The 16,674-nt window shown below is 46.0% G+C and overlaps 3 protein-coding genes across 7 annotated transcripts; 1 reads left to right on the plus strand and 2 right to left on the minus strand.

The window, feature by feature from the left end:
- Positions 1–2,257: 2,257 nt before the first annotated feature.
- On the minus strand, positions 2,258–4,197 carry LOC130517863 (beta-1,3-galactosyltransferase 1-like). Its single transcript, XM_057020042.1, has 2 exons — positions 4,157–4,197; positions 2,258–3,812 (listed from the first exon to the last, which is right to left on the minus strand). The coding sequence occupies exons 1-2, from the start codon at positions 4,195–4,197 to the stop codon at positions 2,645–2,647; spliced, it is 1,209 nt and encodes a 402-aa protein (XP_056876022.1). The 3' UTR covers positions 2,258–2,644.
- Positions 4,198–6,894: 2,697 nt separating this feature from the next.
- Positions 6,895–11,044, plus strand: kiaa0895l. Of its 2 annotated transcripts, none has more exons than XM_057021510.1 (7): positions 6,895–7,111; positions 7,457–8,216; positions 8,297–8,440; positions 8,567–8,699; positions 9,084–9,389; positions 9,554–9,651; positions 9,748–11,044. In XM_057021510.1, the coding sequence occupies exons 2-7, from the start codon at positions 7,515–7,517 to the stop codon at positions 9,907–9,909; spliced, it is 1,545 nt and encodes a 514-aa protein (XP_056877490.1). In that variant the 5' UTR covers positions 6,895–7,111; positions 7,457–7,514; the 3' UTR covers positions 9,910–11,044. The 2 variants fall into 2 exon arrangements, with proteins under 2 accessions (XP_056877490.1, XP_056877481.1); XM_057021501.1 differs by having other exon boundaries at positions 6,898–7,111; positions 7,454–8,216.
- A 285-nt stretch (positions 11,045–11,329) lies between these two features.
- On the minus strand, positions 11,330–15,801 carry csnk2a2a (casein kinase 2, alpha prime polypeptide a). Of its 4 annotated transcripts, none has more exons than XM_057021564.1 (14): positions 15,544–15,787; positions 15,043–15,069; positions 14,371–14,753; positions 14,174–14,285; positions 13,904–14,005; positions 13,711–13,761; positions 13,518–13,577; positions 13,259–13,342; positions 12,858–12,968; positions 12,688–12,789; positions 12,298–12,398; positions 12,073–12,221; positions 11,914–11,999; positions 11,330–11,760 (listed from the first exon to the last, which is right to left on the minus strand). In XM_057021564.1, the coding sequence occupies exons 2-13, from the start codon at positions 15,067–15,069 to the stop codon at positions 11,926–11,928; spliced, it is 1,356 nt and encodes a 451-aa protein (XP_056877544.1). In that variant the 5' UTR covers positions 15,544–15,787; the 3' UTR covers positions 11,330–11,760; positions 11,914–11,925. The 4 variants fall into 4 exon arrangements, with proteins under 4 accessions (XP_056877544.1, XP_056877571.1, XP_056877554.1 ...); XM_057021591.1 differs by having other exon boundaries at positions 15,023–15,069; positions 15,544–15,785; XM_057021574.1 differs by lacking the exon at positions 15,043–15,069 and having other exon boundaries at positions 15,544–15,801.
- Positions 15,802–16,674: the final 873 nt, after the last annotated feature.

Consider the following 16,674-nt stretch of genomic DNA (forward strand, 5'->3'; position numbering starts at 1 on the left):
GACATACCAAACAACACAAGTCCAACACAAAAAGGGCTTCCCTGTTGTTCTCACACATGACTGACTGTTTGAGAGATGACCAAAGGAGTCCCAGAATCTACAACTGACTCTTTGGTTTAGGCCACATTGATAGAGAGAGTCTGCCACCACAGGACCAGCAACCAGGTCAGGAATGTGCCAAAGGACACCGTGATCATCATCAGACTAAATGATGTGATGTCCCGAGTGCTGACACCAGCCTGAATAGTATAGAAAATGAATAAATGTGGTGGTAAATCAACCCAAGTGGGGAATCTGGTGGATGATAAAACACCGCTGACCTCAACATGCTGGGACCTGTTAAAGATCTGCATTATTCAGCTGCTCATTCTTTCACAATCAAACTCTGCAGTTTTACACATGTGCAGGTATGAAATCGAGGATTAGACGATGCTGCAGAGTTCCAAGTTGAATATTTTACAAAAACAAGCCAAATGAGCAATAATACCGTTGGATTTTTTTCAACTTGTATAACTAAAACCACATTTGTTTGCTGGATGATGGTGAGAGTTTACTGTCTCTGTCTCCCAGGTGGTGTTTCTTTTACCACTTCTGTCATCCCTGGACCTGGGTAAGTATTCTTTTATCAGTCTTTGAGAATAGATCTGTCAAATATTAAACTTGCCTCCACCTGCGGCATCCTCTTCAAACCGTCTGGGTTGCAGGGATGCAACAACTGACTCACAGTCAGTACTTCTCAGGCCATTTGTTTGTTGTGAATCTGAACACGATTCCTCCTTTAAGCCACGTTGAACTCTATGGACTCATTCTTTTACATACATACATATAAAACTAGCAGCACGGCACAATGTTACCTCCATACTTCGCTCCAGAAGCTATAAACTCCAGGAGGGAAGGTTCTTCTGAGGGGAGCCACTGACCTGTCGTCCAGGAGATGGAACTTCACATGCATAACCATTAAGACAGGGGTTTCCACTTCCAGCGAAGCCTTGACAGAATAGTTGTGACCTCCCCGACCCAAACGTCACCATGTCAGATAACCAGAGAAGTAAAAGAATTTGAGATCCAGACCCCTGCATTTTGCCGTCATCCTCCCAGGGAATCAAGCCAGGTCATCTGCTGTTATCTCTTTCAGAAGATGGAGTCTGTGTCTATCAAGGTAACAGGGGTTAGCTTCATTCATGGCTGGTTTTAATGGAATCACTCTTGCTTTGCCACCCTAAAAATAATCAGGAAACTGGATCATCAGACTGAGTTTCAACCTGTATGTCAGATGTTCTTCCTGTCAAAGAACCACCGTTCTGTTGTATGTGTCAGTCGTCCGTTATTTTGCTTTTCCACACTTGTGCCTCATTTTCATTTTCTTGCGCATCCTTTTACATCGTCAGCACTTTTTTTATTTGCTCTTAACTGGTCAAGAGCTTCCGGGTGACGTCCTACGCTGAAAACGTTCAAACCCGCTTTACGTTTGACCTTAAACGTCCGTTTTAATACCCACGTCCTTTTGCCCCAGACACAGAGCTGATTTAGAAGTCACGGCTCCGCAGAGAGGAGACGTCAAAAGTTCAGCAGCGAGATTTTCGGCGCCGCACCAGCTGCGTAAAATCAGCGCGATGCGCCAAATACGCACGACACGGTCACAATATCCACAGTCACAATAGCCTCAGCCTCCAGCAGACTGCGGCAGCTTTTCCAAACAGCAACCGCAAGCAAACAACCTCACGCAGAACCGGACCCACCGCATCTGCAAACCAACCAGGACCAGCGAGCATCTAAGCGTCCGCCGCGGAACGAGGCCCACATATGACGTCCCCTTACAGTGTAGGGTTGCTTTTAAAACATAGTTTGTTTGTTTGCGTTAAATTGAATGCTGAGGCAGAGCTGAGTAAGAATGTAAGAATTTTAATTTAATTTACGACACAGCAAATGAATTTGATTAAAGCCGGTCGGAAACTGGTCGAAACATAAAAACACCCAGTTTGCTTCAGGCGCCATCTGGCCCAAGTGAATAAAACTGGGCGTGATCCAGGTAAAATAAAATGAAAGATGGTAGACGTTCATATGCAAGTTGAAGGTTAAGATATGGAAAATACGGTTTTGCCTTTTTTGTATTAGGAAAGATGGGATGGACTGAGGATAAAATGAAATCAGATACAGTTAATACTGGCACTTTTATTTTTTCCACTCACTCATAATTCTGCAACAGCCAAATATGCTTGCGTCACAGCGATATAGATTCCAGATAGAACCACATGAAACAAACACTTGAGTCAAGTGAAAGACAAGACCTCAACAAAACATTTAATCAGATTACTGAAATAACAAAAACTGGAAAAAGGGGGCATAATCATGACCAAGGTGACTCATTTCTTCCCGTAAACATCTTATCTTTTCATTTTTGTCTTTCCTCCTTAAATATCAACATAAATCCACTTTTATAGCACCACAAACCCACCCTGTATGCTAATTTCATCCATTCCACACACATTTCAGGAAATTGTAGTGTCACATTAAATAAATAACTGTGTTTCTATTATTTATTTATTATTTATTTAGATTAACTGGTCAGTTACTGAATACTTGATGCATTCGTCATCATTTAGCTCAATTTCAGCTGAATGATTTCCCTCCTTATTTTACCTGGTCAACAGTGAGGGCCCGGCCTTCTAAAGTCCTCCCACTCCTTCATGCGGTCGGTGTGTTCGTCAGTGGTCGTGGCGATGAGTATAGAGTAAGTACAGCGGCTGTAGGCCACAGGAAAGACGTGAAAGTAGTCCCCCCTGGGTGGGTCAGTAGGGGAGATACCCAGGAACTGCATACACAAGCCCAAATACACGTCCTCGATGTAAACAGCTCTGACGTGTCTGGATGCCTCCACCAGCTTCTTTGAGAGATCCAGAGACAAAACATATCCCAGACCCAAAGCGTATCGAGGGTACACCAAGTCAGGGTAAACCTCCGTTGGCAAATACCACTTAGAGTTGGGATTCCGCAGAACTTGTGCGTTTGTTGCTACCAGTCCTGTCATGTAGTTGGACGTGGGAGCTTCTGACAGCATGTTGATGAGATTGGGGACGTTCAGAAACATGTCTGAGTCGATCTTCATGGCGTACGAAGCTCCAGAGCAGTAAGAGTCCAGCCACTCCAGCATCACCATGGTTTTGATGGTCAGGTTCTTGTAGCAGTCCAGGAAGTCACTCTGGATCAGGTCCTGATGCTCTTCACTCTCCTGTATCAGCTGCTCCTGAAGCTGCCCCGCTCCCTCCCCACTTTGAAGCCCCAGCAGGAACATCAGCATCACCACTTTGCCCAGCACGGGGCTTTCGCCTCCCCAGGTGTTTCGGACGACGTCCCGATGAGCTCTGTTGTGGGGCGCCACCGGTACCACCAGGACCAGGAACGGCTTCAGCTGCTGGCATTTCTGTGGCTGGTTTATGACGAAGTGGTACTCATAGGGGTATTCCACCAAGTACGGTCCTGGAGACTTATACGGAACCGGCTCCGAGTTCTGGGAAGAATCCTCGGTGTTCCAAAGAGTCCTCTCTGTTGATGTGAAATTGTGAGGGAACGCAGAAGACCCAGAGCTGGAAGGATTCCAGCTGGGAGAGACCAGAGTCTGGTTTCGATATAAAATCCACCATGCAGTTGTTTTGTAGTTGAGCCACCATTCAGCGTTCCAATTGAGCCTCACGTCATGGATATTTGTGTACAAGAAGAACCCGACCCCGAGCAACAGAATGAAGAAGAAGCAGTGGCGCCGGGACCAGCAGCAACATCTTCTGCGCTCCTTCCAACCTGCTGCTGCTCTCTGCCTGAGGGACAGTTACACCTGTTATCAGTCTTTACAGTCTAATGCGTAAAAAGAACGTCACTGTTTTATAAAGGCACAACTTAATACTAAAACGGAATGTAAATCATCTTGTCTTCAGCCCACCTCAAAGTTTTAAGATGCTTTCATTGAGTTTTGGGATTTTTCTGCTTGTTCCTTCAAGCATGCTAATAGATTTTAAAAAGAAGCCTTTGAAAGAAGAATTCATACCTTCGTCCATCCTCAGAAAACTCTATTTGGAGCATTTTATTTTTAAAAAAAATGCACGGCTGACCTTCTGTCCACAAACACGCAGCAGTAAAAAGTGTAGTTTTTCAGGTGACGTACAGCCACTCTGTAAAATTGAGATCATCTGTCCTGGGCGACATCGGTCCTCTCACTGTCAGGTGTATCACCTCCTCTGAAGTCTGCAATTCACCTGCCGGGAACCACTCCTCTGTTTGCACCTCCTACCTCATTTGCATGTTTTTTTTCCTTCAAAGTGGAAACTTTGAGTAAATATTCCATATAGTCTTGTTTTTAAGTGAGATTTTACTGGCCATCGTGTCCAGGTTTTGGTCTCCAGCCGGGCCGGTGTCTTGATATGTGGGCAGGTAGCATGTCCCCGGTGCTTTTGAATGTGTTTTGGTTTGTGCTCTGGTGTCTCTCACTCGCTCAGGTCCATCCTCCCTGCAGCATCAGGCACCTGCTCAGAACAGAGCTGGTCCCACAGGGCTTCACCATTTCCTAGTAACTGCTCTTCTGGGGTGAGCTGAGCACACGAAACCAGCCGGACTACTGAAACTGCTCCTATTAGTTGCTTTTCTGTTATCCCTTGTTTGAATGTTCTGAGGATGAAGAGCAGGTGCACGAGTCAGTCATGGGCCTCCAGTCAATGGTGAATCATGAAGGAAAAATTAGAGCTCCATCCAAATATGACTTGAACTGTTTCTGTAAATTTTTTCACATAGCTATGATTTTTAACAATCAGTCACGCAGGTGCCGCCTCCATGGATGGCAGAATGTGGTTCCACCGTGTAGGAGCCAAACTTGTATATATATATTTAAAATTATTCATTAAATATTTGCTGGACATAATTTATAAATTCTGAACAAAAAAATTAAATGCGTCCGTGAAATAAAGCTCAGGCTGAAAGAATTTCTTGTAAAAGTTATGAAATAATTGACTTTTTGTCACAGAGTCTGCTGTTCTTTTCACACTGTTTAAATAGAATTTGCATTCTAATGAGAATCTTTAATGTGTTTGCACTGACAGATGCAAATACTGATGCACCCACGTTACTCTGCCGTCATTTAAAGGAAACATCAACAAGATTTTTACTTTTGTATCTTCAGGGCTTTTATTTGTCCCACTTATCTGACTTCAGCTTCAATCCACCCACCCAGTCCAATCAGATTCTTCTCACAGCGCCCCTCAAAGATGCTTTTAAAAGGTGTGCTTTTGTCTTTCTTCAAGTTTTTGTTGACCCAAATAGAGAAATACACAATGTGTCCAATAGCTTGGGGGCCTTGTGCAGGAAGGGGCTACGCTGACAAACCTGAACCCAGAGCAGTAAAAATTTCCAAAATGTGCCATAATAGTTGGAGGTTAAATTTCCTGATGATGGAGTCACCTGACGCTGCTCATTCCAACATAAAAGACCTAATGCCTTCAATCTTCCTACCTCAAATGTTTTACCTTTGCTAGCTAGCTTCAAAATTTCTTAGAATTACCCTTGATTATCTTTGGCTCTTGTATGCATTTGCTGAAGCTCTAAATCAAATATAGCATGTAAGAATCTATAACAATTAAAATATATATGTACTAATATGAGCAGACTGTTTTTTATTATTGATAGATAGCTCAATAATGGCTCCACAGTCCTAAGAAAGCAACCGTGAACTTCTCCTTTGTGCATAAGTTGGAAGGTAAAATAAAGCATTCTCAGCAGATCGGAGAGGCAATGAAAATGATCTAATGGATAGGTTCTTCAGATTAAAAATATTAGAAATACATAAAACCTACCAATAAATTCCATAATGAAGAAGGATGTGGATGCAGTTGTTTTACTCATCTTTTTTTTTTTTTTTTTTTTTTTTTACACGTGAAACAGAATGGTTTGGTTTAAATTTAAAAGTTTGTTTCTGTGGTGACAGGACCTCTCCCATTTTGTTCCTCATTCTTCCATTGCTCTTTGTTAGCTCTTGTGATTAGGTAAAAACATCCGTCAGGTTCCTACATATTCAGTTTCACGGAGCCTCGACACCTGATCCGACTATACACCTTTAACATGTAAACGGTATGGAACATTACACAGGGTGTGGTGCTCATACTGACAATACCTGGAAAAATCAAACGGCTGTGCCTCACATCTCTACAAAAGGACTATTTGAAAATATGCATTCTGTGTGTTTAGACACTGAGAGGTTTTAAAGAAATGTACTGATGTGGAAAGTTACATTTAAAACAAGGAGTAGAAACTTTGAATTAAAATTAGCCAAATAATGTTTGCAGAAAACATTTATATCAAGAAAAGTAGATGTTTGATTGCAGAATAAGTATAATACAATGTAAAATACAGTAGAGACGGTGAAGCTATTCATATTTCTTGTATAATTAGGATTAACGCCTCTTTCCCCTTCTGTGGCATTGTGAGGGTGCCATGGTGATGTTCCCATAGTGTAACATCAGAAAGTTTTAATGCTCATCTGTTAAATGATTGCTTACTCCGTTGTTTTTATTCAATGTCGGATGAAAAGCAGGCTCACATAAATAACAAAATGCAACTTAAACTTAACAAATGTGTCAGGTAATGTAACCAGAAACTATTGTGCACAGGCATATAAAAATAAATATAGTGAAATAAAGTCTAAATGAACTGTTGCAGTGATTGTTTGGACGCCATATTGTGAAATGGAATTAATAAATTAGGTAGTGTTTATGATCAGGCATATTAACGGCACCTTTCTGAAAGTGTCAGGACCACTTCCGTTCACGCGCTTGTAGCAGTGACCAGCCGGACCGTGTAACCTGGCAACGCCGTATTTCAGCAGCGTTTCTTTTTTGTGCGTGATGACGCACATCCAGCGTCTTGCGTCATATCTTCCAACACATCCTGGACTTCCTGGCCGGCCCAGGCAGGCGCCCCGGGCCTCCGACTGCACGGACCCGTTACCCGCATGATGAACACCACCCTCCCTGGAGCACAGACGGCGGCTCCGCTCTGTTCGGCAGAAGGTTCGCTGCGAAGAGTTCACGAAGCGGCTGAAAGCCTCGACAGAAGTCCTGGGACACGGTGCTGGGTGAGGTTTGACTTGTTCTTCTTATTGAGTTGAAGGGCTCCGGACGAATAACGGTCAGTGGCAAATCAGTTTCTTTGATGAATCGATCTCATCGACGCCCCGTGAAGTAGTTTCAGCACAGAAAAAAAGGTGAATCGGATTGTTATTTCAGACAAAAAAAGGAAAGAAAAAAACCCAACAAAAAACCGCAACACCGTTATTTTGTTAGTTATTAGAAGATCACCAGCGATGGGAACTCCCTTTCCTGTTAAGTTGCTGCAAAATCCCCTTGGATAATAACTTTTCAGGTTGCGTTTTGACCTGCAGTGATTGACCTCGTACATGTCCACCTTTGTGTTGCAGCAGTCTTTGGGGCTGGAGGGAGCCAGAGCCTGAGATCCACCACACCCGAGAGGCAGCGGTGATGGTGTTGGACTTGGGTGCTGTCTTCATGGATCAGGTTGATGGTGAAGGAGCTGGAAACAGCGGGGACTTGTTGGAGCCACGTGTGGGCGCAGATCTGCCCAAAACAACTGGCGGCTTCCCCGCCAACAAGCCGAAGGCCTCCCACAATGGACTTCCAGCCCAGACCAAGAGCGGCAGCAGCCGTGTAGCAGAGCGAAGGTCGTCATCATCGCTGCGAGGCAGGGTTAGGGCACCTCTCTGCCGTCCTCTCAGTCTAGACATGACCCCGCCGCACCTGAGGGGGTCACAGGAGCAGGTGGCAGAAAAGCGGTTTGTGCAGCCCCCCTGGCGGTGTGGCTCGGCCGCCCCGTCTCCCCCAGCTCGCAGGGCGACCAGCCCCAGCTTTGGTGCAGGTGGGTGGATGCGCCGCAGCGAGAGCACCTGCTCGGTCAATTACTCCCTCGGCCGCCAGGCTGGCAGGGGCGGAATGCGACCCGCCACCTCGCTGCCACACATAGCCAAAGGTGCAGGGGGCTCAACTATGCCCCCGGCCTCCAAGCCCTGTCTACTCGTCGCACTTCGGCCTCTGAACTTGGAGCAGGAGAAGCAGCTTTTCTTTGAGTCCAACTTCAGCTACGAGCCTCAGTTTGAGTACATGCAGCCTGAGCCGAGGGGGGTTCTGGATAAGTACAGAGAGGGCTCGGGGCTCTTCCTGGAGCAGGTACACCATCTCACACTGGTGCACTGTTGCAGGGAGCATGATGGTGATGATGATGATGATGATTCTGTGTGTAACTTCAGGCAGTTGGAATCATGGAGTGTGTCCTGAGGAAGTTCGGCTCCTATGAGAAATTTGAGGAGGTGACAGGTGGCAACATCCTGCCTAAGAGCCAGGTGTGGGCGGCGGTACGCAAATATCTGCAGAAAGAAGGTTGTGTCGGGGAGGTGAGTGCCGGGTGGATCTGATGGGACGGATCGATATCTGCTGAAGCGGTTCTGATGCTGACTCTGGTTGGTCCAGCTGAGGTCTCTTTGATGTGGCTTCCTCCTAAAGTAGGTGTGTGTGTTTAGGTGGTGGTGCGTCTGTCTGACGAGCTGCTGTCTCAGGCTGTGATGGTGGTGGAGAGCTGTCGGCCGACTCTCACCATCAACCTTGCCGGCGCACGCCAACACTGGCTGGAGGGGATGCTGAGGCATGAGATTGGTAAATACACACACACACACACACGCGCGCGCCTTGCCTGATTTTTGAGACGGAAGCTGCTGGGTCATGAGTCACTAAGCTTGTTTGGACTGGTGGCCCGTTGCCTGATCCCCGAGGGTCACATCTCCTTTCTCAGTTTCTGTTTCCTTTAGGTTCCGCCTAAGGGAGTGTGATCTCACACACGCGTTGTGTATTTTTGGGTCAATTACACACATGTAGTCTTGCGGTATAAAGAAGTGGGAGTAGTGGAATCACACAATGAACGCTGACTAAACTCAGCACTGAGGATCTGGAAAAGTTCTGTTTTATAGTCAGTTTAATTCTTGTAATGTGATACAAATGCACACGAATGGTTCTGAAAGGAGTCAAAATTGTGTCCCTCAGGTACACATTACCTGCGCGGCGTAAACAACAACCTGCAGCCGTGGGCCACCTCTGAGTCCAGGAAGCAGTTCGGTCTAAAGCCCGCCAATCCCACAGAGGAGGGCTTGGCCAGCCTGCACAGCGTGTTGCTACGGAAACAGCCCTACCTGTGGCGTGCAGCGCTGCTCTACTACACTGTGTACCACGCCGCAAAGATGAGCTTCAGCCAGCTCTTCAGCCACATCGCCCGCTTCGTCCAGAACCCAGATGTCCGCTGGGAGTACTGTCTGCGAGCCAAGAGGGGGCAGTCGGACACCTCGCAACCCGGTACGGACGCGCACACGTTTTCTTTGTTTTATTCCATTTCTGTGACAATTACGCTTTTTGTCCACCAGAGGGCAGCTGAGGCCTCTTCTGCGTCACTGCTGCAGGAAATCACGTGATGTGAAGTCGCCGTCATTCTGATGCCTTCTCACTTTTGTCCGTGTCAGGTTGCTTCAGCAAAGATCAGGTGTATCTGGACGGGATCCTCCGGCTGCTCCGGCATCGCACGACCGTGGACTTCAAGATGTTGACGGCTTTAGGAAAGGTCAGTGCAAGAGGCTTCAACTCGAATGCAGATATTTAAGATCTGGCATTTGGGCCGTGTTCGACGGCAGGTGCTGATCCGTTCACACCTTGGCAGGTGTCGTATGAGGATGTGGAGAAGCTGCGCCACCTGGCGGTCTTTTCACGGACCAGAATCCCTCACTTCATGCGAGACCAGGAGCGGTACCTGCAATACCTGGATCACATCGTCGCGGTCAACGAGCTGGACGATGCGGCGCTGGAACACCTGCTACCTTAACCGTCCACCCTCCCCTCCCCCACCGCCGTACCCCCAGGAAGCGGAGGTACAGACTGTCACGCGTGCTGCGTTCACGGTCACCTTCTTGTCAGCATTATCCACGTTTTTAATGAAACTTGAATGAACAAAAAGAGGCGGAAACACTAAAACCTCGTCTCACTTTCGTGCATGTTATGATGGCTCCGCCCCCCCCCCACCTATACGCAGAAGTTACCTCAGCACTGCAACGCTGCGATGTAAACCGACGTTCTGTACTGTACGTAGCCTGCATACGTAACCACGACATCCTGAGACGGATGCTGCTAACATGTCGCGTAGGAGCAGAGATGCGCTTTTATTTATGCAGCTATTTAAGTTTTTATACTTTGAGCACAAGTTGAATGTCTCTACGATTAGCTTTATATCTTATTGGTTTCTGCCTTAGTCTGTTTACATTTTTAAAGACATTTCAGAGGAGGGAGGCGTAAACGAGACCTCGAATCTTTAAGATATCAAGTGCCAGTGGACTCGCTTAGCACGTGGATTAAATCTCCGAGCTTTATACTTTTTTTAAAAATGCATTGTTGATGACGTAATCAGCTGTTTTGAAGTCCGTTTTTTTTAAAATACCAGTACGCTTCTGTGATGTCACCTGTCCTAAAGCCCCGCCCCCTTTCTGCAGCAGCCCCTTTCCTCCCTTATTGAAGTTTCTCACCAACTAAATCAGTGGCCGCCTCGTGTTGGCTTCCACGCCACTTTATAAGAACCGACAAATTCCAAACACGGAAGTATATCCCATTATTTAAAGAATAACGAATGCTAATAGCAGGCGGTAGCATATTTAATGGTCGTCCCGCTGAACTTCTGCCAGAACAGCGGTTGTGGATGTTGCAGGCTGAGGCTCCAGATGCTTCAGCAGAAACCAGGTCACCAAACATGAAAACTGGCACCGTCACAGTTTTAAAACGACGTGTGAATCATGTGGTTCTGACAGCTGCCGAGCAGAATCTGACCCACTCGTCCAGCTTTGGACCCCCCCACCCCTCAGCCTATATAAACAAATGCACCTAATTTGTAATTCACGGATGTTGCACCAGTGTTTATGTTCTGAAAACCACCTGAAATCTCACAATTATTAAACAACAAACATATTTAAGCGTCTGGTCTGTTTCACAACTTAACCGTCACAGTCTCATTAACTTGTGTTTTCTTCCAGGTGAAAATGCGGAATTCTCCACCTAAAATGTCAATAGATGTCACATAAGATCAAAGTTATTTCACCTTAAAACAAACAGAAAAATCTCCGTAGCAACCATGTTCTGCAGTCGGCCACAAGGGGGCCTCAAAAACAGCTCATTTATTTGACAATAGATTTTCTGGGGGATTATGATTTTAATGCAGTCTGCAAGTCCTTGTTTGCAAGAAAAAACAGTTCCGTGGGAAGGTTTTTAAATAAAAATGGTTTATTCTCTGTCAATATAACTTTTGTACTATCGTAGCAGAAACACAGCCTCCATGTCGCTCAGTGAGAAATACTGGATCCCAGGTCGCCACGGCATCGGAATAACAGACTAACATCGAACAGCACGACACCCGCTTGATTCTGACCCAACAAGTCACGTTAAAAACAGGTTGAAGGAGGTGTGGAGGGGAGGGGGGGGGGGGGGGGGGGGGGGGGTCTGGTGTCAGATCTGATTGGTCGGGGACACGAAGCGAGCAGCGCGCGTCCCCGGGCTTGATAAAGGGAAGTTGAATCCGTGTTTGTTTTCTGCAGTGCTGACATCTTGCTCCAGTATGGCTGTTGGTTTGGAGGCAGAACTTTCTGCCACGACAAGGTCACAAGTTGAGGTAACAAAGATTCTTCCTGATTGGCTGGAGGGGACAGAAAGACAACCGATCAGAGGACGCGAAGGACGGCGTGGCCGCACACACAGAAGTGACGTCATCAACGCGCGCGTTCGTCACAATCGAACAACATTGGCAGAAAGCTTCTGTTTCCGGGGGAAACGCAGATGATTAAACTACCTGCTCTGGGTATCATGTTGCGTTGGAGCTGCTTATGGCCTTTGTTCCATCTGTGTTGGTGTTGGCGTGTTCCTTCACAACAGGATCTGGAAGGAGGAGGTCCCGCGTGTTACTATGATGAGGAATCGTAACTCGGTCCCCCGCGTCCCCGCTACTCACAGAAATACGGGTGCTGCATGGCCTCGGCCGCCGTCAGCCTCTGCTGGTGGTCGTAACGCAGCAGTTTGTCCAGCAGGTCCAGAGCTTCCGGACTGACCAGGTGCTGGTTCTCCGACTGGATGAACTGCTCCCAGCGTTTCCTTGTTTGCCTGAACAACACGCCACCGGGCAGATGTCATGGCGTTGCAGGTTTGATGACAGGTGGACAGAGGTTCTGGTACTCACTGTCCCAGCAGGTCTTTGAAGCGTGTGTCCAGTTCTATGTGATACTTGTGCAGGTAACCAAAGAGCTCGTCCGTGCCGAGGACCTTTGCAATTCGGACCAGCTGGTAAACACAAAGGAAATACAGATGGTTATTATTGTTATTATTAGGGAACTTTCCCAAACAAGATCTGACTCCATATAAATCAGGAGAAACGTGGTGTAGTAACACACAGTGGCCGCCAGGTGGCAGTGAAGTGATTATTATCGTGTATCAATTCTTTAGACACTAGACAAGGTGTTAATCTAAAGGTGGAATTTTCTAATTAATTTGCTTTCTTGCTGTTAGATCAGTAGTGACTAGTGCAGAGAGCCTTGTTACAGGTACAAACACCATGATCAATATTTTTTACCTGGTCATAGTTGTCCTGGCCGTGAAAGAACGGCTCCTTCAGGAAAATCATGCTGGCCAACATGCAGCCGAGGCTCCACATGTCCAGACTGTAGTCGTACATCTGAGGAGAGAAGGACTGGCTGAAACCTCGGGAGTGAGCGGGGACAGAGACGCAGGTGAGGTTTGTACCTGATAATCCACCAGCAGCTCAGGGCCTTTGAAATAACGCGACGCCACCCTGACGTTGTATTCCTGAGCGGGATGGTAAAACTCTGCCAAACCCCAATCTATGAGACGCAGCTGTGCAAAAGAGACAGTTATTAATGGTTACGGTCATGAGGAAAGCCTTTTTAAAAGAATTTCCCATAAACCCCTGATTTTCTTAAATCACTCACGATGATATCTCGCTGAGTGAATGAATGCTGCAACATTTCGGCTCATCTTGACTTGTTTCTGTGAGGCTAGCGGCTAACTGTTGCTACAGCATTTAGAAATGTGCTCAAACTTACCTTTCAAACAGAGGCACTGGTTTTATTTTATTATTCGGCGAGTTCGAGCGATTGTTCGGGTGAAACTACGAGCGGACTGACCTTTCTGAGCTGGTGGTCGATCATCACGTTGTGGGGCTTCACGTCCCGGTGCATGATGCCCATACTGTGGCAGTAGTCCAGAGCCTGCAGAGGGCCACAGTCATCACCGGCAAACTCATCTTTCTGACCATTAAAATGCACGTTTCTGGACTATATCGTACAAATAAACAAACGGAGCTAATTCTGCGGACATTTAAACACAAATTTAACAGAGATCGTCTTCAAACCGGGGCTGAAGGGGAAGTAGATGCATTCTCACCTTCAGCAGCTCGTACATGTAGTATCGGATGTCGTAATCCGTCAGCTTCTGGTAAAGCTCCTGTCAGAGGACATTTGTGGGTCAAACACTTAAACGGCGCTCAGATCATCTCTGCACACGACCGTTGGGGGTTAAGCGTGTTAATAATGGCCATGGTAACTGTGCACGTATGACATCAGCCAAACGGGAGTACCTTAAAATCTGTGTTATTGATGCACTCAAAGACAAGCGCTGGTGTTCTGGACTGCAAAGAGAGGACAACACAGGGCTCAATGGAGGAGACCAGCAGGTAGGTGGCGCTCACTCGACCACAGCGCGCGCACACACACACACACTGCATGACTGTAGTTGGCATGACGATGAGATGCAGCAGGAATCGAACTCACCACCGGGTCCTTGACCGTGTCCACCAGTCGGATGATGTTGGTTCCTCCTCGCAGGTTTTCAAGGATTTTAATCTCCCGTTTGATCTTCTTCTTCTTGACGGGCTGAAGGTCAAAAATCGTTATTAGATTAATAACTCATTAAGGTTTTTCTTTTCCTGCAGAGGAAAATACCTGAAGTAAACACAAAACCCTCTTCATTTATTTAACAGAATGAATAAATAGAAAAGTGGTGGGGCTGAAACCCAGTGGATGCGGAGCGCTGCCGCTCACCTTGAGGATTTTCACCACCACCTTCTCGTTATTGGTCACATTTATGGCCTCAAACACTTCGCTGTACTTCCCTCGACCCAGTTTACGAACCAGCTGGTAGTTGTCTTGATTGCTGCAAAAATAGCCCCTTCTCATTATTTCGATTTCTTTAAATAATTTTCCAAGACTGTGACTAAACGACGTGGTCGGTTTCCCACCTCCAGTTGGGCACGTGTGCGTCATAATCCCAGTACTCTCTGTTCTTCTGTGTGTTGACGTCGGTGTAGACCCGAGCTTTGCTGCTGGCTGGCGTGGATCCAGGCATCGCTGGCTCTGAGGCGTTGCGTTCAGGACCCTCCCCTCCCTCTGAATACTTGTCAGCTCGATACTGGAAGGCGGCGCAGTGACTCTCCACCACACGCGGCTCTAACACCCCCGCTGTGCGCTGCTTACCATCAGTTTTGGATGCTCGTGCCCCCTGCTGCAGGGTGTCAAACTGGCCTGAGGCAGCAGTCGAGCAGACTGACAGAGCTAAGATGAGCGAGCGTGTGAAGCCCCTGAGGAGGATGTTGATGGGCAGGGTGGCGTGAAGAGCCGCCAGCTGCAGGACACAAACACAGAGTGAAGGAAGGACGGGGCAGATGAGGGAAAAGCAAAAGATCCCATAAGAATTCCCTCAATCAAACACGGAAGAGATGTGGAATCAAATATGGAAGCCCAAATCAGAGAGATGGAGAGAGATTGTTTCCCAAATGAAACAATGGGATTTTAATTACACAAGACAAAAATGCAGAAAGGTGTATTTCTGTGTATTTCCAGCCGAATGATTATTTATAGAAGTGCTTCATGGTGATAATAATCTTTAAGTACCCTGGCAGGTTTGGGCTTACATAACGCGTGGATTTCACCGATATCATCTGAGAAGCCAAAACAAAAGAATCATTACTAGTTTAAAGATTCTAAGACATTTTACATCAAAATAAAGCGAGCTAAAATGAACGATTGGGGTTATAGTTTATGAACTGTACATTGTGTGGTAAAACCAGGAGGAATGTAAAGAACATGCAACACTATAATTAAGGGGTTTTACTGAAACTTATGGTAACCGATCCACTGGGTTATTTATATTAATATCTCTATCACCACAGTTTTCGCTTCACATGGAAATCGACTACGAGATTTAGCATTTTACGATCGTTTTTCCACACTAGCTAGCTACAAACGGGGGCGGCTTCCACAAATAATAAACGATTCAAGCAAATTAGATTCAGGTGCACCCTAAACTTCGCACCAATTCAAAGAAACACATACTTGTCGATGAAAGGTTGTTTATTTTTTACTGCATTGCTGGGGCGCAAAATCAATAACGCGGCTACAGTTAGCCGGCTAACCTCGTCGTTGAAATAGCCGAGCTCGGAGGAAGTCCGCCCGTCATCAACGTTAGCTTGTTAGCATCCAGTTAGCAGGACGTTACTCTCCGTAGTCTGACGTAGCAACGCCGCCGTGTCAGTGTGTCAAAAACGCGAGTGATATCGATTAAAGTGACTGAATATTTTAATCAGATCGGTGGAGGCGCTAACAGCGGCGGGCTAGCATCAGAGCAGGGTAGCATTTCCTTTTGCGGTAAACACAACCCGGAAGTAAACCAGGAAACACGTGACCTGCAATCTGGGCAATAACAAAAGTAAAGCCAAATAAAATATTTTAAATACGGACTTCACTCTATAGTTACAAATTAACTTCATTAAAAAAAAAACTCAAGTGAAAAGTCACAACAGTAAATAGGTGAGAAACCATATTTATTCATGTTGGATTTTTATTCATATTGGTTTATTCATAGAATCCGTGTAACGCCTAAACATTTGAGGAAAGGTGCGATTATCTTCCCCGCTCATGACAAAAAAAAAATTAAAACGCTGGGTCTAATGTCCATGTTTGGTTTATTTTTGTTTCTGTATACAGTATGAACAGGAGTCTATATTAATATCCATGGGTGGAAATGCTTCATTATACTTGATCACCTCATTCAGGAGGTTCATGGCACAACTGCAGAAGCCCCTCAGCCCCTCCTGCTAAAGTTCCCTTTGCCCATGATCCTTCACCTCAGAAACCTCCCTTTAAATATACTACGACTGTACAGAATATAGAAACTCACACAGTAAATAAAGTACACAAATACTCAGGAGTCTTCAAATTTAAGCTTGGAATAAACCGGCACGTAAAATACCAGTTTGAGGAAATTCGGATTAATCTGCTGAGCTCCAGGAGCTCAGAATCCAGATTAGGATCGTTAAAATGCCAATTCTTCAAAACAATAATGAAAACTATGACATTTGTTAGAGCTATCACACAGTAACTAATGCAGCTAGTATGAATATTATAAGGTTCCGTTGGGTTAAATCTGGTGAGAAATCAAACTAGAGCACTTGCAAAATACTGCAAGTTCATTTGTGAATTAAAAAAACAAAACAAAACAGGTAACATAAGCACTATACAGTTTTCAAGGTTTACACTGAGTATAC

The sequence above is a fragment of the Takifugu flavidus genome, chromosome 2, assembly GCF_003711565.1.
Source record: "Takifugu flavidus isolate HTHZ2018 chromosome 2, ASM371156v2, whole genome shotgun sequence".
NCBI classification, from domain to species: domain Eukaryota; kingdom Metazoa; phylum Chordata; class Actinopteri; order Tetraodontiformes; family Tetraodontidae; genus Takifugu; species Takifugu flavidus.